Below are 27,698 nucleotides of genomic sequence, written 5' to 3'. Positions count from 1 at the left end.
AGCCGGCAGTCCTGCCCCCAGGCACGCCCGCCATTTGGAGACAACAAAACGGAGAGACATCACTTTCTCTCAAGTTAGTCTAAGTCTAGTTTTAGTTTTTCACTCTTACTCTTGTAACTTATTTTTGAAACTCTCGTCTTTAATTTTTCAGCTCTTTACTTTTACTTTGAAACACGCTTCAAGACAGCGATCTCAGCAGAAGTGCTCACGCGTTGATTTTTCTCACTTTTATATTTTTCGCCGTATTGATTAGCTTCTTTTATTAAGTTTGTACCAGAACAAAGTTCTGTTTTAATTTGTTTTATACAGTTAAGTATTGTAACCTGATTTAGAGAAAGTAAACTTAATTTAGATTATCTTGCATTAACTAACAACGGAAGATCCACCTGATCAACGTATCATCCTCAGTTATTTTATTCAAGAAGTTAGATTTAGTTTACAAAATCAGCCTGAGAACCACTCGAAGCAACGAAGAAGAACATCTTTATGAAAATCATCATCACGACACTACAGCAACTTGCTGTGTCCAAAACTGTGCAAGCAGTTTCCAACGAAAGACAGACTCTTTGTCAAGCCCCCAGCGCTCGCTAGCGGTACCATCCCGCTGGGCATCGAGCCAAGATCGTCACCGGCTCGTTTCTGGGCGAACTGCGCTCTTCCTAGGACATCGGACCGAGATGTCCAACCGGCTGATCCCGGACGAGCTGACCCTCGGCCATTGGACGGGGACTGACTGCTAGAGTCGCAAATCACCTGAGGGAACCCGCCGCCGCGGACTCAACCACTCTGCTAAGAAAGTAGGCTCTCCATCACTCACAACAGCTGGATTCACACATGATACATGAGATGGTGTCTGTGGCTCTGATTCTGATCTTTTAGTTTAAGAGGAATTTGGTTAGGATTTTAGTAGTATTAAAATTACTCCCGTAATATTTAAATGCTTCAACCTAACTTGTGATCTCACCATCAGCCCATATTCCACTAATAACCCATTACTTAGTTATTCCACATTTCCTGTTACCTGTTGTTGTTCCTTTAAATTGCCATTTCATTTATTTAATCTGAATTATTTAGTCAATAAACATATTTAACAGTATGTCGTTATCTGTGCAGGTTTGTTTTTAATGTGGAGAACCGATGGATCTGTGTAGAATTCACTACTTCATTTATGAGATTGAATAGATTGATCTGAAATTGATTAGAATTGATACAAGTTAACCTTGTCCAGTCGGATTTGATTAATTACCTCCGGATTATTCAAATAGACAAAACAACGGAGGTGGTGCCCATTTACAAGTGTTTCATTAATCACCAGTGATTAATAAATTACATTTATTATTAGTGTATCTCCTACAAATAGACAAACACATTTTTGAGAGTGTTTAATACAAGACACTTCCCAAGCAGTGAATGTTCCTGCTGGTTGTGTTTGTTGGTTGTTACTATGTGACAATATCAATAAAGATTAAAGTGAAGAAAAAGAGAACTGCCCCTCATATGAGTTCTGTTCTGACCCTGACACCTCCCACAGCTCAGGAGAAGAGGCTCCGCCTCCTCTCACATCCTGATATGTTCTGATCCAAACACTGTGTGTGTGTGTGTGTGTGTGTGTGTGTGTGTGTGTGTGTGTGTGTGTGTGTGTGTGTGTGTGTGTGTGTGTGTGTCATAATGTCCATGCTGCTCTGACCTCCTCCTCCTCCTTTCAGGGTGGAGCCTGCTGGAGTCCGATGGTTGACACCAGGTCTGAGGAAGTGTGAGTGTGTTTTTACTTTGATTCATGAAAACAAAGCAGCTTCACACTGATGACATCACTTATTCACATCTGTGACGTCATCATCAGACTGTGACATCACTGGTTCAGATGTGTGATGTCATCATCAGACTGATGACAGATTAATAACTGCAGCTGTGTTGTGTCTTTTTCTCTCCATCAGATTCCTGTGAGCTCACAGTCGACACAAACACAGTCAACAGAAGGATCGAACTGTCTGACAACAACAGGAAGATGAGACGTGTGGAGGAGGATCAGTCGTATCCTGATCATCCAGAGAGGTTTGACTGTCGTCAGCTGCTGTGTAGAACTGGTCTGACTGGTCGCTGTTACTGGGAGGTCGAGTGGAGAGGAAGAGTTTCTATATCAGTGAGTTACAGAGGAATCAGCAGGAGAGGAGACAGAGAGGACTGTGAGTTTGGATCCAATGATCAGTCGTGGAGTCTGAGCTGCTCTGATCGTTACTCTGTCAGACACAAAAACAGATCAACATCCATCATCACCTCCCACTCCATCTTCTCTGCCCTCTTCTCCTCCTCTGACAGAGTAGCAGTGTATGTGGACTGTCCTGCTGGCACTCTGTCCTTCTACAGTGTCTCCTCTGACACACTGATCCACCTCCACACCTTCAACACCACCTTCACTGAACCTCTTTATCCTGGGTTTGGGTTCTGGTCTTTTTCCTCCGTGTCTCTGTGTCCTCTGTAGGACGGAGAGTCTCCTCCTGAACAGACTAGGAACCTTCAGGTTACTGTCATCAGTTCATTAGATGATTGTGACTCAGTCATTAATGTGAAAACATGATGTTCCTGTTGGAGTTGTTGAGGTGGAGCTCATTTTGAACTGTTTTGTACAGGACTGACACTGATGATTCATTCAGACCTGCTCTGATGACACTGAGCTCCACAGTCTGGTTAAACTCCACTGGAGTCGCTGTGGATGATGCTCGGAGCCACAAGTGCAACAAGTCTTCTGCACGTACGAGTGGAAACACGAGCCGTCTTTACAAACACCTAGTGAGAGTTCATCACACACATCCAGGAGCAGAAATGCACAGACTGCTGAGCTCGTAGTTCATCTCTTGTTTCCTCATCCACCTCAGCTGTGTTACAGAGTCAACTACAGGCTACATACATGGTTCATGAAGAAGAGGAAGCATTAGTCCGCTGATGGTTTCCATCTAAACATGGTGCAGTTTCAGAGTCACACTGTCCTCTGGATGGAAGATATTTTGGCTCATAATTCAAATAGAAAATGAAAAAGATCATTTTACTGCCCTACTAGGAAGAATTAGGCCTGAACTCAACTTTAAAACTGGAAATTTAAAATGTAAATGATGATGTGAAAATGTGAAGTGAGGACATGAGAAAAGGGAAATTTAAAATGGAAATGCTGGAAGTGAAAGCTGAAACTAAAGATGAAATTAAAACTGCTGATGAAATAAGACGAAGGACATCACATCAACATCAAACATGAAACTCAAAATGGGGAAGAGAAAAGCTTGAATGGAAAAAAGTAAATGTTGTTTTGCATTTTCATGTCAAGTCATTAATGAAATGAAGCCTCAGCTGTCATTAGAATGAACTTTGGTGAGAGATTTGAATCAGCTGATGGCTGTCATAGTAAAGAGGCAAATCACAAAGAAAAAAGCATTCAGCTCCTGATTTGAACACAAACTGGTATCCATCACTACATTTCTGTGAAAGCTATGAAATGCTCTTGTTAGCATTTATTATGTTATGAAACATCTGTAAATGTCAAAATGAATCTTTAGTGATAATCTTTTCTTTGTACAAACTGTTTCAAACTGATGCTCGTGTTCATTATAAACTTCTTCACTGCCTGTCCTGGACACATTTAAACTTATGATCATCACAGTGTAATGTGTCATTACAGCTCGTCCAAAACTCTGTTGCCTGGTTACTAACGAGGTCCAAGAAACGAGACCACGTTGCTCCTAATGTTGCTCCACTACACTGGCTCTCCGTTCATTTCAGGATCTACTTCAAAATACTTTGGTTTCCAAATGTCTCTGTGGTCCGGCCCAAACATACGTGTCAGAACTGGTCCCAGCTCACAGCCCCACCAGACGCCTTAGCTCCTCCCACCATGACATGCAGGCTGCGCCCCGTTAGAAGACAAAGAAAGCGTCTCACCGGCTCTGGAATAACCTGCCAGAGGCCGTTGCACAGGCCGAGTGTGTTGATGCTTTTAAGATGCATCTCAACACCCACTTTTACTTTCTGGCTTTTAACTCTGTTGAATTAGTTTTTATTTTTTCAGATTCACTGGTTTTATATTTTGGTTCAATATTATAAATGATATTTAAATATGAAATTATAATGAAATATGTTTAACTTGCTGTATTTCCTGAATCATTTGATATGCAGCTGCTTTTTTTAATGTTTGCCTGAACACACACACACACACACACACACACACACGTGTCTTTATGCCTGTATGTACATATGTGTGTTTGTGAAGCAGCTGTTTGAGTATAAAGTACTATATAAAGTAAATAGAGATGAATGCTGAGCTGTCCACATACTTTTGTCCACATAGTGTAGGACTAAATCCCAGAGCACAGACTGAGACAGACCTGCTCTCTTTACATTTACTGAATGTGTCTGAATGTTAATGAAGCTGCAGCTGGTTGAATTCTTGTGTGTGAACTCTAATAAAACTCCAGCACATGATAACTGATAGAACAACACTCACCACTGTACTTTGATCTCCACCTGTTGTATTAGACTGAAGTCAGTGTGAAGCCAGTGACTCAGAGCAGCCTGCAGGGGGCAGCGTCTCTGCTCTGCTCCAATCAAACCCACATGATCACCAGGTAAGTTCCCCAACAGGTGGAGCTGGAATGTGCACCTTGTACAGTGGACGAAAAAATACTGCAATCCATTTGGCTGTCCATGAATTAGAGCCATTCACGGCTCACCATCTCTGGTCTGTCTGGTGAAGTGGATCGGTTCTGACGCTGGACAGTTTTTTGTTCCCTCAATGAGTTCAAGTCCCGTATTTGTCTTTTTTCTTTTTCTTTTAAAAGGGTTCATAGTTCTTCTATGTGATGCATGTTACTATGATTATGTTAAACAGGAAGCAAAGATGCGTAAGTGTATTTAATAAAGAGGTTGTGGAGTGAGTGGTTACACTTCTGCAGGTTCCGGTTAAAATTTTTGTTGACACGGATTTTGAGTCACAGCGCTATTAAGGTTCTCTTTCCGTCAGTGGTGTTGGAAAATGAGGTAAAAAGTAAGTGTTTTTGATCAAAATCCACGTGAACAACAAGCGTGTCTGGACGTGAGCATCACTTTTAAGTGTCCTCTGGAAACACTTCTGTTGTGTTGCGGTCTATTTGCATCGCTTTTTTCTAATGTGTTGTGTTGTGGTCTTTGCAGCACGTTTTCTAAATGCTGCGCATGTGTTGTCAAATTGATGAAGATGTTTTCTTAATTTGCTTGTGTTTTGTCTTTTTGCATGTGTTTTCTTAAGTTGCAGTGCTGTGAGCTCTCAGGGCCACCGTAAAATACTGACTTTTGTAAAGAAGTCAAACAACTGGCTGGAGAAATTGTGGATTTGGAAATGTCTTTTTTGAAGAAATGGGAATAGTTCAAATTTAAAGTTAGACAGATCGCAATTAGGGCAAGTAAACATTCTTCTAACTTTAAAAGGCAGCGAGACAGTACTAGTGATATAAATAATTTGTGCCATAAAGATGAATTCTCTTTGGAAGAACATGTTAAAATTAACAATCTTCAATCCCAGTTAGACAATATTTATGTGGAAAAAGCAAAGGGTGCATTTATACATTTTAGAGCTCGTTGGATTGAGGAAGGGGAAAAAAACTCCTCTTACTTCCTTAGTCTGGAAAAACAAAGACATGCAAAAAAGAAAATTCAAAAGCTGCATTTAAATGGTGTTACTATTGAAAATCAAGACCAAGTGAATGAGGAAATAAGAATTTTTTATAGAAACTTGTATAAATCAAACTTCTCTAAAGAAAATGCTCAGTTGTTTTTCGAAAGAATAAGGGAATTTAATAAGAATATGGATGATGATTTCAAGAGACTGGAAGATAAACTTAAAATTGAAGAGCTAGACACAGCCATTTTGCGGATTTCCAAGGGCAAGTCACCAGGACTTGATGGATTAACAGTGGAGTTTAACACTGTTTTTTGGAGAGATATTAGGGTAACCCTTTACAATGCCTTCTTAGAATGTATTTCAGCAGGACATCTTTCTCCCACTATGAAGCAAGGTCTTATCACTTTAATACCGAAGCCCAACAAAAATACATTTTTACTTGATAATTGGAGACCAATAACTTAACTATGTAATGATTACAAATTATTAGCGCATGTTTATGCAAACAGATTAGATGTGGGTTTAGTGCAAATAGTTGACGAGTGTCAATCGGCCTTTATTAAGCGTAGAAGCATACATAACCATATTAGACTCATATTTGATAAGCTTGATTATCGAGATTTAATTGATACTGATAGTTATGTGTTATTTCTCGACTTTTATAAGGCGTTTGATACCGTTGAGCATTCCTTTTTATTGGAAGCATTACATCACCTGGGTTTTGGAGAAAGTTTTTGTAGTATAATCAAGATGTTTTAGACTGACATAGTTCTGTATCCCTGAATCCTGGAATGACCCCTAGGTTCAAGGTGTTGCGTGGCATTCGGCAGGGTTGCCCTATCTCTCCAAATCCGTTTATTTTGGCCACCCAACTATTAACAATGCTTATTAGTAATAACTCCGAATTACAATTTTCAACAAGGAATTTAAAATTAGTCAATTTGCAGATGACACATGCATTTTCCTAAGAAATAAATACATGGTAGAAAGAGCTCTTAATATAATTTCGATATTCTCGAAAGCCTCGGGATTATCCCTTAATATTAAAAAATGTGAATTACTTCCCATTCACACTGGCACAGATTCAGTTATTGCTTCAATTAAAGTTGAATCTGAAGTGAAATATTTAGGAATAACGATAACTAAGAATATCGTCAGAAGAAAAGACATTAATATCTCTAACCGCATAGCAGATATGAAGAAATCTCTCAGCCACTGGCTAACTAGAGACCTTACTATTTTTGGTAGAGTTATTTTATCCAAAGCAGAAGGTATCTCCAAAGTTATTTATCCATGTCACTCCCTTTATGTCTCTTCCAATGCCATTAAAAAAGGCCAACTCAGTAGTTTTTCAATTTTTATGGAGAAATAAAACCCACTGTATTAAAAGATCACAGCTTGACAGAGTATGATATGAGTGGCATTAAAGCTTAAGCATCTTGAATCAATGGTCATATCTTTTAAGATTAAATGGTTAAAAGCGTACTTGTCACAGCCAAATTCAATGTGGTTTCACATACCGAGGTTCCTGTTTAAAAAAGTAGGAGGGCTTGATTTTCTTTTACAATGCGATTTTGAGATACGCAAGATTCCTATTTAGCTGTCAAATTTCTACAGACAGATTCTTCAGTTTTGGAAAATGATATTTATCCATAACTTCTCTCCTCATGGATCAACTCTTTGGAACAATAGAGTGATCTCATTTAACAGGAAATCAATATTTAAGATTAACTGGTACAAGAAGGGTGTTTTATTTGTAACTGATTTACTGGATTGCAATGGTAACCTTCTGGACCATATGGCCTTTCTACCTAAATATAATTTAAATTGCACTCATAAAGAGTATATTAAGATTTGCAAAGCGATCCCTGTATCGCTAATTCAGTTAATCCAAAACACCTTAATGTACTCAAACATTAAATCAGTTCTGCTGGAATTGGCCATTAATGAGTATGAGTTAAATGAGACAAAATGTAATAATAAGTTTATTAGTGCTGCTCTGAAATCCAAATTGTTTCATAATTATAATAGAGGGCTGTATGTACAAGTTCTTGATATGAAAACTTCTACTATGGAAAAGGCCTATTTCCCCTAAGGTCAAAGAAAATCATTTTAAGATCATTCATAAGGTCTACACGGTTGCAGAATTTCTTAAAAGCAGGTTCAAATTTGTAGTGGACCCTTGTACCTTTTGTAATATGGCAGAAGAAACCTTAGATCACATGTTTTTTCATGCCCTGTGTCCAAAGGGTTTTGGCCGGATATTAAAAATTTGATATCCCTTAAGGTTAATGACATTCCATCCTTTGAAATTTTTCATATTTTTTTTTATATGGACAATCTTAATTCATCTACCTCTGAAATTATTAACATAATCATTCTCATGGGTAAATATCATATTCACTGTAGCAAATGGAGAAGAAGTAAGCCCTCCTTTATCTGGTTTATAAATGATTTTAAATAATTTTTTACATCACTTAAAAAAATACATTCTAGCAAAATAGTGAGAAAGATTTATTGCGATCTCATTTCTTACTGTTTTGAAATGTACTCCTTTATTTCATGGTCTTGCCAGGCGATTGGAAAATATTTATTTTTTTACCATGAATACTTTGTATGAATCCCCCTTTTTTCTGTTTTGTTTTTTAGTTTTCTTTTTCCTCCGAAAGATTGTGGTATTGTATTATATTCCTTATATATCTACGAGCTTTTGTATGTTTGTGGTATGTTCAATAAATAAGAAAAAAAAAAAGAAAAAGAAAAAGAAAACTTTCAAGAAAAACTTCCGGAATAGGCGTCAAGCCTTCAGAATAAAAACAGGAAGTTGAAAATCAAAAAAAAAAAAAAAGTATGTCATAGTTATTTTACTTTCCTATCATTTATATGTTATATATCTATATATAATAATTTAATGTTATAGTGATTACCCTACACATTCTACACACCACTGAACAACAATGAATTCCTTTTTTATTTTTGTTGGCAGTATATCCATAAAAATGTATCATGTAACAGTGTTGAACACAGTGTGATGGGGTTGAACATGATAACAGGGTTGAAGGGACAATCAGTATTTCAATATGTAATTGATTTGTTTAGTGTGAACCACTGACACATTTGTAGGAACACATCTCGTGTGTTCATGCCTCTCCTCTGAACTATGAACTGAGGCCTTGTTTTTCTGAGAGGTAAACATTCCCAGAGACTGAAGGACTTTCCTTTTAAAATTATGTTGTAATAAGAACATCCTCTGCATCTGTATTTGAGACTAAAAATTGCTATCGTTTTATTTTCGTTGAACTCTCTCTTGTTTAGTTAACACACACACACACCCAGACTCCACATCTCCCCCTTCTCTTATCCTCGCCTGGATCAGATAACATCTACACCAACCTGTTATGTGTGCATCTGTATGTCTGTTGTGTGTGTGTTCTGTTCTCTCTTTCTCTGCCTGATTTTCATTCCACCCTCCTCCACTAACCCTAGCCCATCAGCCAGGTTCAACATGTGAACACTGAAACCAGAAGAGTGGAAACAGTTATACCACCACAATAACTCCTCTTTTCCTGTAGTTACATATGTGACATGGGTATAATGATTAGGTGTCCAGAAACGTTGTCCTCTTACAGTATTCTGCAGGTAGCTAAACTTTATTGCTTTACCAACTAAGTGTGTAACAAACTCAGGCTCTGACAGGATTTTTCAGCATGTTGTGTTTGTTTCAGGCATCTGATCGAGTCTTTGGAAAGGTTTCTCCGGGTAGCACATAAACATTTTAAAATGCCAAAATTTATTGGCATGTCTGTTTGTTAATGTCAGATTTTGAAGACAAATACATGTAAAATTCATTTTGGTTTGGTTTGACCAAGAGAACGATTTTAAGAGAAAAGTTATTCAAAGAGATTTCTTTTTGAGTGTCCACATATGGGCTAGTCTCAGACAGTCACAAGGGGAAATTAACAACATTAAACATCTAACAAATTTAAAGATATTCAAATATAAAACATCAACTTGATTCAATTTGAATGAGAGTGCAGCTGGTGTCAGTGATGGATGGTGGACGTCTGTCAGTGGGTAGCCATCTACTAAAAACTGACTTGAAGGGGGTGAATACTTATGTAGTCACTTATTTTACATTATATATTTTACATTTATTGACATTTATTTTATTATTTTATTTTTATTTTATTTATTAAGTTCATTTGACATTTTATTTATTTTTTTGTAAATTCTTGTTAAAAAAGTAAAGTTATATTGATCATGATTCAATTTATAAAAGCATTAAAAGGGGAAACATCCAAGGGGGTGAATACTTTCTACCTGTTGTGAGCGAGCTACCATGACAACCGTCTCCCTCAAATCCTTGATCCCTCAATGAACTGCTTGAGAACCCACCCTGACAGTCGCCTTTTGAAAATACTTGCCCAGCCAGGTACATACCAGGCTACAGATGCCCCAGAGCCTCAGCTGCATAGTTCCACATAGCCTCAACGATCTGGTGAAGCAGCGCCTTGGTCATCCGGCATCCCAGAGCCTTGGCCACCCAGGATACCAGAGCCCCAGCTGCATAGCTCCCCAGGGCCTCAGCTGCATAACTCACCAGGGCCTCAGCTGCCCAGAGTATTAGTAACACTAATGCATGGAGAGCCAGTTGACCATGTCCTCTGCCATCCCTGTTGGCCCCGTTTACTCTGAAATTCAGACAGTAGGGAGTCAGTTAAGAGGGCTTAAGAATGATTAGTTAGGATGATAAAAAAAAAAAAAAAAAAAAAAAATCAGAATGAGAAACAACATGAAATGTCTTTGTACCAAATCTACAGGGTGAATCAACCGATCCAAAAATTACACCAATAATTGATTCAACATTGGTCAACAGGATGGAAGAATATAAATTATTGAAAATATACGTTAAAATGGGAAAAATAAGCCATTTTTATCTCCCCATAAATGATAAAAGTGGAGGAATATTGAGGAATATTACACAAAGTGTTCAAAATGGGAATATGTGAATATCTTAACAAATCATACATTAATTAATGGAGAGAAGGCCAATGGAATCAACTTGTAAAAATATTAATATTAAATATTAAGTAGATACTGTATATAACAAAATATCCAGGCATATTTTAAATGAACTTTCAAGGAAAACGTCTGGCCGAATGTAAAAATAGCTACTATGAGCAATTCATAAAAAAAAGAAGAAAAAATTAAAAAACAGTATGAGGCCATGACAGTTTTCAAAAATCTAAAGATGAAAATAAATGTAAAATATCAAAACGAGCATAATTTTTTAATTCATTTATTTTAAATATCAAAAAGCAAAAATATTCTAAAAGCATTCTGTTGCAGTTTGTGTCAGGAATGTTAAAAGCTCAGTGCTGACAGAGTGCAGACATTCAGTCTTGAGTCCAGCCGCGACATCCTCAGCTGGTCATGTTTTCACCTTGTGAGTCTGAGTGTGTGTGATCATGGTGAAATGTGGTCCAGAGACACCTTCTGCAGGGGGAACTTACACTGAAGCAGTTTGAAACACTTTACCAGCTGTTTATTTGTCATTGATTACTGGTGTGTAGCTGAAATCAAAATGAAGGCTGAGTTCAAAGATTGATGCGGTCTGACCCATGAGAGCTGATTACTGCTGAGTAGTCATCGGCTGGAATGTGAACATGCTGACGGGCGTCACAGCTGGTGGGATCCCATCACAGCTGGTGGGGTCCCATCACAGGTGGCCTCTAGTCTATCACCTTCATTTATTTCTTCTGCACCCGTCTACCACGGTCCACTTTGACAAAGATACTGTAACTCTGACTTTGACTTAGATCAAACTAAGATCTGTTGCTTAAGGCTGTCTGGTCTTTGTCTATTTCAGGACCAATTTGCTATTCTTGGTAATATGAACTTTTTCTCAAACTAAAAAAACACGACTGACTGAGAAACTACATTGTACTCAGGTAATGTAGTTTCTCAGTCAGCTCAGGTGCAAGGACGTTACATAAACCTGGACACAAGACAGACACTTCAGATTTATCAAAGGGCTGCAAAAGTGAACAGGGGGAAGAGTGGCACTGTTGTGTGGGGGGTGGAGGCAGTCAGAGGTCCCACAGCTACCAGGAGGTATGGGGTGGAACAGGGAGGGGTTGGGTCAGACGGGGTGTACCTGGGCACAGAGGGCTGGGTCAGTAGGAACTGGAGGGGACCTTGTCAGCCATAACCACCAGGCTGGCAAAGTGGAGGTGGATCCTCTCTCAGGTCTCTTACAGAGGTCAGACACTGATGGTAAACAATTTGGTGGCTTCTTCACTGTGGCACAAGCTGGTGGTTCTGAATCCACCTGTGGGCCTGCTGGAGAGGCTGCAGAGGACTCTGAGGTGTGTGTTTGTCTGCTTGTTAGCTGTTGTCAAACATGTGACCTGCTTAACGTTCATCTTGCAAAGGTAATTATCCAGTCATTAAAGACAGCAAATGCTTGCAGCTGCTGCCGTGTTTGAAGATAACTCTTACCTGTGCACGCTGTAAATTGCACATACCCAATTACAACACTGCCTTCATTCTGTCAAGTTGTGTGGCTGTATCTTGCAAAGTTTTTACATTAATACACAAACAAAGTCTGTCCACAGTCAGACAGACATATAAACACCAGCAAAGTACTTTTTTAAATAATAGTAAATCACTTCTGTGGTAGCTCCTGTTACCATGTCCTGTCCCCAGGAACACGTTTTACCATGATGACACACACAGAGATTCACAAGGTGAGAACATCACCAGCTGACGCCGTCTCAGCGGGTAAAAACTCCTGTTAGCATAAAACCGTCCTGCAGACCTGAAGCAGAGCTGGGCTGCTGTGTTTTCTTACTGTGGCAGAGTTCAGTACTCCTGCTTACTCTTACTCAGGCAGGGTCTGCACAGTTTCCTGGGACAGATGAAATTAACTCTTTCCCTTCTCATTACTTGCTGCACAACATTATTAATAAGCCACAGCCATGTTTTCTTTATGTGTGTAGTTTGGTACCACTGGTCAGCAGGTGGCTCCTGAGCCTGGCCCTACACCACAGACCAGTCTGAACTCTCTTTGTCAGACTGACCCCTGGTGTAAATTATATAACTCTGAGTTTCACATTTAATGGGATAAAACGGACTAAAATACCAAAGTACACTAAATTGTACTTTATTAATAAACTGCAAATGACTGTAATACACTGTACTGTGCTAATGATGTGTTGCTTTGGGTTATCTGTGAGTACTGTGGAGCTCATGTCTACACTGTGAAGTATCAACTCTAACACTGATATTACCTGGGGACAGGTGGGGCCTCATCTCCAGGCTGCTGGTTCCCATCCTGGGGTCAGGAGCACAACAGAGGACAGCAAGACAAATCAGAGGGGTTATTAGATATTTATTACATAATCCTTTAATTATTACCCCTTTTTCTGAGGAATTACTGACTGAATTACATGTTCACTGATCAACAGGTTGTGAGTTTGACACCCACATTGAGCTGTAGTGCTGTTGGATCAGAAGCTGCACAGACTCTCTGGCTCACAGCTGTGACGTGTTTCATTAATGATGACTGTGATGTGGAGCTTCTACTAGAGCGCCCTCTGGTGGTGCTTGAGCTGTACTGCAGCAGAGTCTCTACATGCTGACAGACACATGAGGGAGTCCATGTGTCAGCTGTGGTCAGTGGTAGAGGAAGTGACACATGAGGTAACAGACGACATTATACATTTTATTTACGCTACTTTCATTTTTGGAAACGTATCTAAATATTGTATTTACTAGACTAATACACATACTGTAGTCTGCAAATACGTCCAACCCCCTCCTCCTCTCTTTTCATTCAGAGTCACATATTGAAGGATCTGGATCATCATACCCTGGGCTCCACTGGATCATTGCTCATATCTGTACTTCTGTAAAATTTGATGTCTCTTCACTCTGAACTGTTTTACTGTTAATCATCTTGTGTGTCCTGCCCTCTTCCAGGTCACCACGGTGGAGAGGAGGTCGTGTGGCTCAGGTACCACTTGATGATGTCTCGTCCTGCTCAGATGTCTCCTGGATACACATTCTTTTCCCATTCTTTTCCTATGTAGATACTGCTTATATCCCTTTATTCTATTTATACCTTTTTTATATGTTTATATTATATATATTTTTATTTTTTTTATTTTTAACTAGCTGACTGTTCTGTGTTGTGTTGTACATCTGTTAAGTGTTGTGTTGTGTTGTGTTGTGTTGTGTTGTGTACAACTGCTCCACGTGCCTTGCCTTGAATTGCCCCCTGGGGACAAATAAAGTTTTTTGAATTGAATTGAATTGAATTGAGGTTTCTTCCATCTTTTTGTTCCCGTGGTAAAAGGTTTTTTTTCTCAACATGACAAGTTTTTCCTCACTTGAATCGAGGGTCTGAGGACAGAGGATGTCGTTCACTGTACAGACTGGAAACCCCACTGAGGCAATGTGATTGTGATTTTGGGCTATATAAATAAAATTGATTTGATTTGATTTGATTTGATTCTTACCATTTATATGTTTCAAATCACCAATTCCAATTATAAATATTATTTTAAAATCTAATGCATCTATGCATTAAAAAAAGAATAATTTCATGTTATAGTGATTACCCTACACATTCTACACACCATTGAACAACAATAAATTCCTTTTTTTTTATTTTTGTTGATAGTATATCCATAAAAATCTGTCATGTAACAGGGTAGTGGGGTTGAACATGATAACAGAGTTGAAGGGACATCAGTATTTCAATATGGCATTGATTTGTTTACTGTGACCCACTGACACATTCTATTATAACTCATTATTTATCAGTCAATAAAGAAAATGGACATTCAGTTTAGATGAAATGAGGTTTATTAAAACTGATAATGAGCTGTAGAAAACAAGCCAAACATACTGAAGCGTTCATCATCAGAATAGGCTTTATGTTTTTGAATAACTAAAAAATCACATGTGAACACATTTGATCAAATGAACAAATTCATCAAAAATACCAATGAACTGGATATTTTAAATATGGAAAACATTAAAAATAAATATGATTCAGATGATATTGTTTCCTGTGGAGGAACTAGATTGGATTTCATTCCATTTTCATTCATACGAATGTTGAGCATTGAACTCTACTAGTGCTTCCTCATTTATTCATCCATAAAGCCTGGCCCACACTTCTTTTTGTATTTTAAGATGTTGCAGTGTCACAATAATAATGCAACACTAAAACATTGTGAATGGTGTAATGCTGCACTTGCAACAATGCTATTCTGCTGAAGACATGTTGCTTGCATGGAGCTGCATTCTTCAGTCAGACGTATATCTGAAAATGTCTGCTGGCCTTTGTTGTTTCCAGATGTGTTCAAAAATGATGTCAGTGACACGCAGCATCATCTCTCACTGTGTGGAAGAGAATGTAGAAAACAAACCAGGCCCCAGCGAGGATCGAACTCGCGACCCCTGGTTTACAAGACCAGTGCTCTAACCACTGAGCTATGGAGCCAATTGCGGCTCCTGGATTCCCATGTTAACTATTTAATGACACGATGAACAGTGACGTACATATTCTAGTTCGGTCAGAATGCCTACGTCAATATGACAGAGCTCTATCGTACAACAACTGCGTTACAAAACACGCGGGAAGTGCGGTCAGCCCGGCCGCCGCGTTGGATTCAAGGACGTTACAATAAAATTGCGGCACGTACCTAGGCATTACGGTAAGAGAGGGTCGGAACTGATTTCAAAATAAAAGCGATCTTCCTGTGAGTGTGGTTTCACATTAATTTACTCAGTCAATCTATCGAAAATGATTGAACTGATTAACAAACAAACAAACAAACAAACAAACAAACAAACAAACAAGCAGGCAAAAATACATATCTAAAAAAACAACAATTATAAATATAAAAAATAAAACTAATGTTATAATTAGCCTAATGCCTGCAATCTGTATCTTAAAGAAAATTTTTTTAATTATTAATTAATCAGTCAAACTTAATTGTTTGACTGATTATTCACACAACTGAGATGACAAAGCCTTGATTTTCATAACCACAATTTTTCTCAATTTTATTTTGAAATCATTTGTTACACACATACCGTAATGCCCAGTATATACATGCACCGCGAAACAACGTGGGGGCTGGCCTGAGTGGTTGGCAGGGTTACTTTATAAATGTACTCTGTAAAGTTACAAATCACCTGTTCAAACATGTAACACAATCCAGTTATCTCAATATTAAAGTAATGTAACTTGATTAATCCAAACATATGCAATTCAAGAAGAGAAAAGAAATATATCTTTAGTTTTGTTTAATCTTAATGAGTGTGTGTTCTGTAAGATGTCATGTCTGTGCATGTGTATGGTTACAGGCTAATAGGCCTATCATTCTTTATTTTTAAAGTGTTATCCTGTTAGTAATCCCCTTTTTTTACAGAACGTATCTGTAATCTAATTTTAATTCTGTAACTTTACTGGAATACAGTTAGCCTACCTTTTTATCCTAACTATGTAATCCCATTACATGTATTCTGTTAGCCTGGAGACAGCAGACAAGCTTGAGCTTCACCAACATCAGCAAAATGATATTGTAAGTAGAGACCATCTTGTCATGTGATCACACCAGCCGCCACACCCCTCAATATATTCACACTCTGACCCATGACTGAGACACTCAGTAACATTATCACACACACTTCCATAACACAATCACCTGGAAGAGTACCCAACTCAAAACTGTGGTAACGTTAGTTCCCACTACACAGGATGAAGCTATGATCGTCACACACACACACACACACACACACACACACACACACACACACACACACACACACACACATACACACACACACACTTTAGTGGTTTGTCAGAAAACCTTTACAAGGCAAGTGTTGAAGGTGTGGTAGAGTACATTTACACCATGAACCAGTGGCAAAACATAACCAGCCTCAGCTATTGCAGATGATAATTATTACACGCATTATGTGAAAATATGCAAAGCATTCAGGAACTGTTACCTTGTGTTCTTTTCAATTCATTGTATAAACCTTTCAAAATACAGCGATATATCAGTGTGAGTGTGGGAGGAAACCAGTAGACACTAGAAAGCTTTTATTAAAACATTTCTTGATACAACCATACATTCAGTGCATATTGAACATTCAACACGTAAGAAATTTGACATTCAGAAGCTCTGAATTGTTACACAACAAATCACTGAGAAGGCAGATTCAAGAGTGCCGAACTTACATTCAAATTAAACATTCAATCTTATATTATGATTTACCTTTGAGAAAAAATTGCAGCTACTGTAAAAAGGAGACATTGCTAGAGGAAGCTCTCACCCTTGGATTTTGTTACAGTGTCAGACATCATCATGCATCCAAGCTGTTAGGTTATCTCATAAATAACTTGTGGAAAGCTTTGATGAGAGGACTGTCTCTGCTGGTGCTCCCTCCCTTTACATCACCTCCTGCTCTAAATTATGATTTCCTGAACTTTTTGCATAAACCTCTGCGTTCTATGAAAAAGTGTTTGTGCCATGCCCATATTTGAAAACACAGTGCGTTGTGGCTGCACTGTATTCTGCATGGTTTCTCCCTTTCCTTTTTATTGTAATGGACTGAATACAAAATACAATAAGAAGAATTACACCATTGTTGGAAATATCATGGCACAAAGTGATGTGGTATATATTTGGTGTGCCCATTGAGACAATCCTCCACCAAGAGAATACAAGAGAACAGATTTTTTTACCATGTTACTGTAAATTTAGAGTGGATTAAGTTAATGAACGTTAGCTCCGACATCATAGTCTTCAAACATTTAGACTTCTACAATGTGGTCTGAGCTGCCACAGATCACACCAGCATCCTCGTAATGGGCACAGTTATGTAACCCCACACCAGCATGTTTGCAGTCCAGCAGGCTGGACTCTGTCCCTTCACACTGAACGTCATCCAAAAGAATGCGAAGATCCTTCCCCTCCCCAAACTCAGAGTTCCTTGCTGCCTTTAGAGCGTACTGGAAGCCTAGTTGCCGACAAACTACTGCAGCGTTCTTGGTAGTCCACAGGTCATCACACACAGTGCCCCACTCTCCATTAATGTAGATCTCCACCCGTCCCTGGTTGCTGCGGCCCTGTTCGTCACCGACCAGTCTGACGCCTCCATTCTGAGGCTCAGGCGCACTCTGTGCTCTGGATCTGCTCTTCTTGCGTCTGCCTTTTCGACCTGAATGTTTGGGAGCTTTGGTGGTAGTTGTGGTCGGCAGAGGGGTGGTCGGGTCTGGTCCTAATTCACCTAGACGGTCAATAAGCTCTTGGAGCCAGTCATAGGCCTCTGTGGGTTCTGGCGTAGGCTTGTTTCTAGTGCCGATAAATGCTAAAGGGAGAATGATGGAAAAACATGAGACCCAATGTGAATACAAACAAATGAATGACAGATTCCATCAATGTTGTAACTAGTCAGTAGTGAGGTCAAAGTCCTGTGGAAGTGGACTTACTTTCCTTGGGAACGAACTTGATGAGGTTACTTTTCACTCTGACAGGAAGAGGCTCGTAGTGACACTGTCCTGGTGGAGCGCGTCTGAATGACAACACATAACACAACAGAATGAAATGTTGTTGCATATAAGAATACAGAGTACGAGCAGGTAGATCTAAAAAAATCAAATGTTTCTAAAACTTTTAGTCTTTTCATATGCTTTAACTTCCAGCTCACATTACAACAGGGGTGAGGAACAGTTCAAATGAGCTTGATGGCTTGGAAACAAATAAGTGACACAACCATCTGCTGGTGAATGAAATGCTGAGAGAGACCAGAGCTGACTGAAGAAGTCCCTTCCAGATATTCTGTTCCACCTCACATTTCTGTACAGAAGGTATGAACACAGATGGGGTTAAGAGGCATTGCTGCTCTCCCTTTAAACCAGCAATGGAGGTAGTAACAGAGCTTGACATCTGTTATAAAATGTGGCACACACACTGTTACATGTGCTGTTGTGTTGCTTTTGGAACATTGGCATGCTATCTAAAATCACACCGGGGCGACATTATGGCAACATTGTTCAGTTCAGTGTAATAAAGCAAAGTCAGTGTAATGGCAAGTCTTTGCTGAAGCCATATTGTGGGACCGCTGTGTAAAAAGAGCTAATGTCAGAGAAGGGAGATTTAGGATAGCAGGCCTTTCACATTACTGCCAACACTGCTAAATCTCCCTTCTTCACCAAAACAGAGAGAGGCAGTGTATCCTTCACATTCAGCTGAGAAAAGAATGACAGAGAGGAATGATCTGCCTCTGTTTTGTAATTATAAACAGATGTGTGTCTTCCAAGAAACAAAGAGCAGAACTGGAAAGACTCTCTGCACAGAAAGCATGATGGTGGCGTCAGAAAGAAGCAATGATTACATTACTCACCTTGATGGATCCACCACTTTATAAATGACTCCTGAAGGTGACGTAGCACTCGGTGTTCCAGTCGACATGAAGTACAGCTCACCTAACAGATAAAGAAGAGATTATATGAAGACGACATTAAGAGATCATGCCCGATTAGGTGTCCATTATCAGGACGATGAAAACTGGCGAGAAAAACTAGTCCACTCGGCTCACAGAGCTTTGGCTCAGCTGTGAGCTGGACAGTGTTTAGAGAATGATGCACTGAAGGACTTCACTAAGATTTGTTGGTGTTACTGATTTTAAATATGGCCTATAGTACATTCATTTAGAACGGTAAAAGACGATTTCAGTTGAACTACTTAGTTGTTCCAAGTTGGTCGCCCCAAAAATGCCAACTCCTGCAATTGGCAGCATTTTGGGTACCAACCAAATGATAAGGGAGAGCCAGCAAATCACAATGAGGCTGTTTGCAACATGTGCATGAAGAAGGTGACAGCCAGAGATGGTAATACTTCAAATCTACATCTCAGAAACACCCGCCAACCGCTGCGATGATGAACTTGCTGTCGAGTTCATAGGCCCCTGTTGATCCTGCAGGACATGTATCATATTTTTGTTGTTGTGTGAAAAAAAATTATACAACTGTAATAATAATAATAATAATAATAATAATAATAATAATAATAATAATAATAATAATAATCTTTCTTATTTGTTTAGCAGCTCAAATGACTTTACAACAAATAAATTACATGCAGCAAGTTCTTTACATAAAATGAAACACGAAATTGTCATAATAACTAACTAATGTTAAAAATGTTAATGTGATATAGGATGGAGAATTTCACTTTAAGTACACTTCAGCATTGCAGCCACCTTGTGGTGGAAAATGATGGTAGCTCCCTCAAAGCCCTACAATGTGATTTGTAATCAGCTGGTGGTAATGCCATTTAGGTTTATTCATTTGGAGAAGGTTTACTGCCCAACCCTATGGTATTTCTGGACTTTGAATGGGAGCAGCTGCAATGCAAGCAATTTCCCCTCAGGGATCAATAACGTATTTCTGATTCTGATTCTGATAGTACAATAGAAAACATATTTCCAAGTTACAACTGAGTTTCTGCTGTGCATATGTTAATTCATTACCAGCTTCATCCACTGCAAAGGAGATGATGTACTGGTAGTAGTTGTCAATGAGTCCAGGAAAGGAGCAGGTCAGGCCCGTCCCCATACAGATGTCATTGTATGTCCATTGCCCTGTTCTGAAGTCCTCCCGAAGACTCATCAAGCGCCTGGAAGAGAATCAAATCTGCAATCTCTAATTTGAAGTATGCTCTTATTTTTATCTTGAGCCTTGTGTGAACTTTGATACCTTACCAACAAGTATTGCCTATGTCTACTTTGGTTTATGCTGTCCTACTTTCTTAAAGTACTTTTAAACAGCCTTAGAGAATGTGCATGAAGTTGTGATCGTGTATCGCTGTGGTGGATAAAAGTATTTTCAGGATTTTAAGATTAGTTGAGAAAAAGTATCCATACTACAGTGTGATATAAATGGCATTATTATCAGCAAAATGTACTTACGGTATCATAAAGTACTCATATATTGACTGGCCCCTATCTGAGTGTTTTAATAACATACTGGATTATTATCATCCAAGCATGTACGCAGCATTTCAATGTTAGCTGTTCAAGGTGGAGCTGATTTTAACCACCATCACAATATAACAGAAAAACTGGATTTTGGTAGGTTGCAAGTAAGCAGATGCTGGAGAGAGACCTCAACACCAACAGCAGTAAAGATATGTGGCAGACGACTCAAAACATCACCGGCTGAGTGCCCCAACATGTGTGTGGCCACGTTGCCAGATGAGCTGAACACATTGTACGCTCCCTTTGCTCTCCTCAACAAAGACTCAGTTGTAAAGTCTTACCCACTCATGAAGTCTCCAAATATGTACATGCCGTTCAGGTTGGGGTATTCACAGCCTCGATACACATATCCACCAGTCACTGACTTGCCCATCTTGTGAGGGTACGCATAAATAGGCAGAACATCATCTGTGAAAACATCAATAAGTCACAACTGGTGTTATTATTATATAATTTTGGGGTACTTTGCTTCAGTATTTCCATTTCCTGCTACTTAATACTTTCACTCCACTCCGTGGTTATGAATCTCCCAGAGATCCTGATATGGAAGAAAGTAAAAAAGTAGTACAAACACCAAGTCATACAAAAAAGCACAGGCAGCATATGAGAAGTGCAAGAAAAAGTCACAGTATGCCAAAGAGTACCAGCCCACTTCAAGCACTGGATGTGTGTTTTTCTCAGTTTCTTCAGGAGTTGCTGCTCTTAGCTGAGCTGTTCTGTGGGGATCTGCAGTTAAACCTTGAGCAGACTTTTGAGTTGTCTTTCTTTTTGTGGTTGTGAACTGGATTGGAGCTGAACTGAGTCTTTCACATGCACACACTCACACCCACAACAATACTAAATTGATCTATTTGTTTTTGCAGTGCTGGTTTTTGGAGACATTCGTTTCATTGCTACTTGTTAAACTGTTTATTGTACTGTATGGTTTGAAGGAGCTATATTATTTATATCTTAGAATATTTCATATTTTTATAGGATAATTCCTACTTCTTTTTCATATCGCAATATATATTGTGGATATCACAATGTCAGTTTGTTCCAATATCACGCAGGCTTTTTGGAGACCACTGCTGTCTGCAGTTGAAGGAGGGTAACTGTGGGTCAATGCCTACCTAGCGAGCTGTTGGCACACAGCTTCTTATCGTAGCAGGAAAAGCCCTCTTTGGCTCTCCAGCCGTAGTTCCGACCTTTCTCGATGATGTCAATCTCTTCGAACTTGTTCTGGCCCACATCCCCACAGAAGATGCGTCCTTTGCCTTCCTTGGTCAGATAGTCGCCCTGGTCCACAGAACACCTCCACATATTGCGGACACCGTAAGCATAAACCTCAGGTCGTGCCCCTCGCTCATGTATGAAGGGGTTATCTGGAGGAATTCTGTACAATGGGCCTCTCTCATTGTCATCCACGTCAATGCGGAGAGCTTTACCCAACAGAGCTGACCTAAAGTAGATGAGGCATAATGTCATATTTTATCCAAACACACAGAAACTTGGAATTAGTCTTCATAAATTAAAACTTTAGTGTCTAATTTCTGACATTTTTAGTGGATGTCTTACTTGTTCTGGGCATTCCCATATTTCCCAAATGGGTCTCCTGCCATTCCACCATCTCCTGTGAAAATGTACAAGTAGCCATCATCTGCAAATAGAAGTTGCCCTCCATTGTGGTTTGCTGCTGGCTCATCAATCTCCAGAATAACCCTGGGAGGAAAGTAGACATGACAAAAAGACAAGAAAAGCACAAGGTATGACTCCTTATTTGTGAGTTTATAATGTGATCATGAAAAACCCATTGCTGTTTGCTGACCTGGATATCCATTCCATACCTACCGCTCAGACGCGTGATCCACCACATTCATGTCGTTGGCTGACACATGAAACTCACTGATCCTGATCTTCTCATCCAAACCCACCTCCACTGAGTAATACACGTACAGCTTCCTGTTGTACTTGTGCTTGGGGTGAAAGGTAAGTCCAAGAAAGCCTCTCTCATCACCTTCCCATGATGATGTTAACACTGCCTTGGTAATGTTCAAAAATGGTCTGTCCAGTTTGGACCGGTCAGGAAGGTAGGTCCACACTACGCCCACCTGTTCTGCCACAAAGAACCGATGTGTGCCGTCATTGGCATGCACCATGGCTAGTGGGTTCCGCAGCCCGTTCGCAACCTCTTCCAGGCACAACTGCAGACAGCCCTCCGAGTCTGACTGAACCCGACCCAGGTTCTTTGTCAGCCTCTGGTTGCTGAGGAGGTGTGGGTAGCAGTAGTCCATGTCCTCTAGCTCCAGGTACTGGCAGAAACGTGTCTGGTCATCTTTGACTTTGGCTATGTGTGGGTGGTCAGATAGGAGAGGGATGGTGGAACTGCACTTCGTCCAAAGCTGGGAGCAGTAGTCTGGACAGAGGCCAGGGATGGTCCTGACCGGGGTGTTCATGTCCTCAGCATCAAAGAGGTGAGCTGCATAGGGAGAGCACTCCTGGAAAGATGAACAAGAGTGAAGAGGAGGGGAGGAGAGACAATACAGCAATGATTCTAGCAATGTTCATGGGCTAGTGGCTCAAGGGTTGATGATACCAGTTAGAGAGAGTAAACAAAATACACTAATATACACTATACACTATACTATTGACACCACTGATCACAATATCCTCCTATATCGGCTCGAGAACAAAATTGGTGTTAAAGGCTTAGCTGTCTTGGTTTAACTCATATTTGACTGATAGGACACACTGTGTAGTCCACAACAATATGACTTTGGACTACTAAAAAGTGCATCATGGTGTTCTACAAGGGTCTGTCAACTGTTATTTTCTATTTATATGCTGCCCCTCGGTGCTATCATTCGCAAGTTTAATTGTTATACAGACGACACACAACTATATGTACCAACTTTGCCAAATGACCAGTCTCCAATATCGAACCTTGAAGAGTGTCTATGTGTTATTAAGGACTAGATATCATCAATCTTTCTGCTCCTTAATGCAGATGAATCTGAACTGCTAATGGTTGATCCTCCTAGCAAGAGTCATCTGTTTGAGACACGTCCCTTAAATTTGCAAAAACTTCAGTGTCACTTTTGATTCCTCCCTTGCATTTGACCTACATATTAAAGATATTACTAGAACTGCCTTCTTTCATCTTTGCAACATTTAAAAAATCTGATCTATACTAATTCTGTCTGATGCTGAAACCCTGGTACATGCCTTTGTCTCATCCAGACTTGATTACTGCAACGTACTGTTTTCCAGCCTACCCAAATCTAGTGTGAGAAGCCTTCAACTTGTTCAGAAGGCGGCTGATAGGATCCTCACCACAACCAGAAAATTTGATCATATAACACCCATCCTGTCCTCCCTACATTGGCTTCCGATCCAGGTAAGATCTGATTTCAAAGTGCTACTGCTAACATACAAAATATTGCACAGACTAGCACCATCTTATTTATCTGACCTCATCACACCTTATTTGCCAGTAAGTGCTCTCCAGTTCCAAAATGCTGGCCTTCTAAAATCTCCCCGGGGTACTATGAAATCTGCCAGCAACAGAGCCTTTTCTTATCGTGCCCCCCATTTATGGAACAAACTCCCAGCCATAATTAGGGAGGCCAGCTCTGTTGAGATTTTTAAATCCAGGTTGAAAATCCATCTCCTCTCTCTTGCTTGTGACCAACCATAACTTGTCTTAATTTGTTTTTAAGTATTCAGTGTGCACTTTCTTTTAATGACTGATTTTCAACTTTTATTTTCTTTTGATGTGGGTTTGTGAAGCCCATTGGGGCATTTAATGCAATTTTGGGCCATACAAATAAACTTGACATGACTAAAAACCTCCACAGAGTTGAAATGCACATTAGTTAATAGTAGTAGCGTAGTTTACTGAGAAGTCGTGTGTCGGAGCGTGAACATGTTGACAGGTGACGAGTCTGGTGTGATCCTATCGTGAGATGGTCTCTAGTTTGTGAGTTGATAACGACTAATCCCTTTCACATCAGTCAAGTCATTTGATCAGTTATTAGTATATTGATTATAGCAAAATGTGTTTAGCTCATTCATTACCTAGCTCTACTCTATTGTCAAGAAGCATAATCAACAAAACAAATATATTTAAATGCCCTGGGTTACCAGACATCACAGTTTTTCAGGAACAGTCCCTGTTTTTGGTGGCCTGTCCCTGACTGGAGTTGTCTTTTGAAAACAGACCTCAGGGTGAAATTATAGTTTGCATTGTAAGAAAAACCAGGCAGTAGAGCCAGTGGTTGAAGTTTCAATCACGTTGTGCGTGATTTGGCCAACATAGGGAGCTGCTTGCTTCACCTGCTTCATATCACTCTTCAACTAAATACTTGTTCACGCAACAATTAGTAAATAATAACATGCCGGTGACACTGACAGAGATTTTCGTGGCCCTGGTACCCCACTGGACAAAAGGTCAGTGGGACCCATGACCGAGTGCCTGCTTGGCTGTCCTCCCGTGTCCACATCCTCCTGGGTGAGCTGGTAGTCCGATGTACAACCAGAGACAGGGGGGGAGCTCAGAGGGCCATAGTGACTTTACTGTTTAATCAGACTACAGAAGACACAAGAAATAATTATCTAACATGCTATTTCCTAACTGTGTGTTCAGTGTGGTGTTAATGTGTTGACGTTGTGTTTAATGAAAACTAATAGTGATTAATTAAATACATTTACTTTTAATTAAAACATAGTTGACGGGAAATAAATACTATTTAACTTTCAATTTAAAACTATTATGCATTTATTAAATGTATTTAATTCATAAAATAAAGTATCACTGCATCATTAAAGGTGGTATATTATAATCATAACCTCATTCTGTGGATATTTGAATTTTGGAAGAGCTTTTATTTAAGTGCCTTGCACTTCAACTGACTGCCATTGTTATGTAAGAAGTTATTAAAACTATCATAGGTTAGTCAATAAATCAACTAACATACCTTTAGCTTTTTAATATATTTGTATATATGATCTGGGGCATTTCCTCTGGATGAAATTGCAAAATTTAGGCCTATCAAGATTTTTTCACATGCTGCTATAACAGATAAAGTATGCGACCACCTGTTAAAATTCACCAGAATACAAGATGTGACAAATACACAAAGAATCCAGGGAGGAACCTCCACATCTGAAGGCTTCCTGCACCCCTGGGTGAAGGCTGACCTTTACCTTAGTTCAGCTCATTAGTGTGCTCTAACAGCACCCCTTTATATTTAGACATTCTGCTGTAAGACACTGTTCGGATGAACTGCTTTAGTCTCCATAAAGGCTCATCTGACACATGACAGCTCGCCCTCTCGTGCCTGTTGGCTCAGTGTTTTGCTCTGTGCTCAGCCTGCTGGAACATGATTCGGACTTTGTGGACTCAGCCAAGCGACCTTTGTGCATGCATGCCTACCTGGCAGAGCAGCTCCGACACGAATCCAGCACAGCTTTCATAACCATACTCATCAAAATGATCCATAATCTTGTAGAACTTCCTCATCAGCTCCTGGTCCTTCTGAAAATCACAGCAGCCAAACTCTGTGTACATTACGCAGAACTCCAGCTCCCGCAGCGGGCGGAAGGGCGGCTTGAAGTCCAAACACTGCGGGTGTAACGTTACAGGTGCGATCCATACTGACAGAAAACACCATACGGTCAACAGCACCGGGACTTTGCCGTGACACCGCTGCATGATGGCGCGCGTTGGAGCTCCGGAGGAGAAAGTTGTGCCGGAGCGGCTTCCTGTCTGCACTTTGCTCTCTGTCGCCGTCTGACGTGTGACCCGCCGTGTCCTCTGTCAGCCGGGCTGTCTGGAGCCGAGCTGCTGCTGTGGAGCTCAGTCCGAACCCGTCTGCTGTCCCGGTACATCTGCGCACAAAATGGTAGGAGCCCGACCGGTCTGCGGACCTGCCCCGGAGCACAGACAGTCTGCTGGGGCTGTCTGTGCCACAGACCAACAGGCTGATGATGATGATGATGATGATGATGATGATGATGATGATAACATCACACCGACAGCAGTACGACCGTTATAGTAATAATAGCATCATAGTAAATGAGGCCTGGCCTCCATAACTCCGCCTTCAACAACTCCCCTTTAAATCCCAGTGTCCATGTCCCGTGTGGCACGTAGAGGACTTGCTTTAGTGTTCATGGAGTCCATGCAGGCCAGTGAAAATGTTATAACACCTGCAAAAGTAACAGAGGTGGCAAGTAACCAGGAATATTTCCGGTATTATTGTGGAGTCCAAACACAGATGTAGGTCCTAATGATAAAAACATCTGTAGTCCACAATATAGTCCAGAATACAGGAGGGTCTGAGAGCTGAAAACTCATACGGTCACATAAACTTGGAAAAATCAGAAAGTTTGAGGATTCAGAGAGAAAGTGATTATTCTGACCACAGAGGGGCTTTTCTCAGCATCAGATCATGTGACAGACCAAAAGAGCCACCATCAGAACATCTCAGTTCCCTGACATAGAAAAGCTACTTCATTACTGATACAGACTTTGCTATAAATAAATAAATAAATAAATAAATAAATAAATAAATAAAGACTGCAAGACTCCAATCAACAGTCATCCTGTCCTCTTGTAGTGTCTCAGAGGACCAGGAGAAGTTTCTAAACCACCTCTCAGGAGGACAAAGGCTGAGAAATACAACATTTCCTAGAGGATGACTGGAAAAAGTCCTGTTTACTGATGAATCCCAGTCAGAAATGTATGTCAGTAACAGAAGGGTGTATGTACGGAGACGAACATTTGACAGAAGGATACCACAGTGTTTCAAACCCACACTGAAGATTCAAGTCTGGTTCTGTTTTCAGAATTTACTCCACCCTGACTGAGGAGAAGCACCACTCCATCCTCCAGAGACATGCTCCACCCTTTGGTTTTTGTGGAGAAGATTCATACTGCAGCAGGATAATGAGCCCAACACCTCAAAGCGTAGCAAGACCAAAGAAGACCAAGGACTTCTGTCTGTCCCGG

The 27,698-nt window shown here is 40.0% G+C and overlaps 2 protein-coding genes and 1 non-coding gene across 3 annotated transcripts in view; 1 reads left to right on the top strand and 2 right to left on the bottom strand.

The window, feature by feature from the left end:
- The window catches only part of LOC140996598 (protein NLRC3-like), a 69,089-nt gene extending 64,157 nt beyond the window's left edge, over positions 1-4,932 (top strand). Inside the window, exons 10-11 of the mRNA XM_073467034.1 lie at positions 1,707-1,753; positions 1,935-4,932. Coding sequence (XP_073323135.1) covers positions 1,707-1,753; positions 1,935-2,479 — 592 coding nt within the window. The 3' untranslated portion in view covers positions 2,480-4,932. The remainder of the gene's footprint in view (positions 1-1,706; positions 1,754-1,934) is intronic.
- A 10,150-nt stretch (positions 4,933-15,082) lies between these two features.
- trnat-ugu (transfer RNA threonine (anticodon UGU)) lies at positions 15,083-15,155 on the bottom strand. The gene has a single exon. It is a non-coding gene; the product is annotated as a tRNA-Thr (tRNA).
- Positions 15,156-16,751: 1,596 nt separating this feature from the next.
- On the bottom strand, positions 16,752-26,746 carry hhipl1 (HHIP-like 1). The gene is made up of 9 exons (XM_073467043.1): positions 26,121-26,746; positions 22,538-23,184; positions 22,265-22,408; positions 21,820-22,148; positions 20,989-21,115; positions 20,201-20,346; positions 19,073-19,154; positions 18,159-18,241; positions 16,752-18,037 (listed from the first exon to the last, which is right to left on the bottom strand). The coding sequence occupies exons 1-9, from the start codon at positions 26,397-26,399 to the stop codon at positions 17,481-17,483; spliced, it is 2,394 nt and encodes a 797-aa protein (XP_073323144.1). The 5' UTR covers positions 26,400-26,746; the 3' UTR covers positions 16,752-17,480.
- Positions 26,747-27,698: the final 952 nt, after the last annotated feature.

This window comes from Pagrus major, chromosome 5 (assembly GCF_040436345.1).
Source record: "Pagrus major chromosome 5, Pma_NU_1.0".
Taxonomy (NCBI): Eukaryota; Metazoa; Chordata; class Actinopteri; order Spariformes; family Sparidae; genus Pagrus; species Pagrus major.
Note: the sequence above shows the minus strand (reverse complement) of the source record. Positions and strands in the feature narration are given on the sequence as shown.

Excerpts from the sequence above, each read along its gene's own strand:
- hhipl1 (XM_073467043.1), bottom strand. The coding sequence starts at position 26,399 with ATGCAGCGGTGTCACGGCAAAGTCCCGGTGCTGTTGACCGTATGGTGT. Across the intron at positions 22,409-22,537 it reads GTGGATCACGCGTCTGAGCG|GGTTATTCTGGAGATTGATG; the intron begins GTAGGTATGGAA and ends CTTTCCTCCCAG. Across the intron at positions 20,347-20,988 it reads TTTGGAGACTTCATGAGTGG|GCGCTTGATGAGTCTTCGGG; the intron begins GTAAGACTTTAC and ends ATTCTCTTCCAG.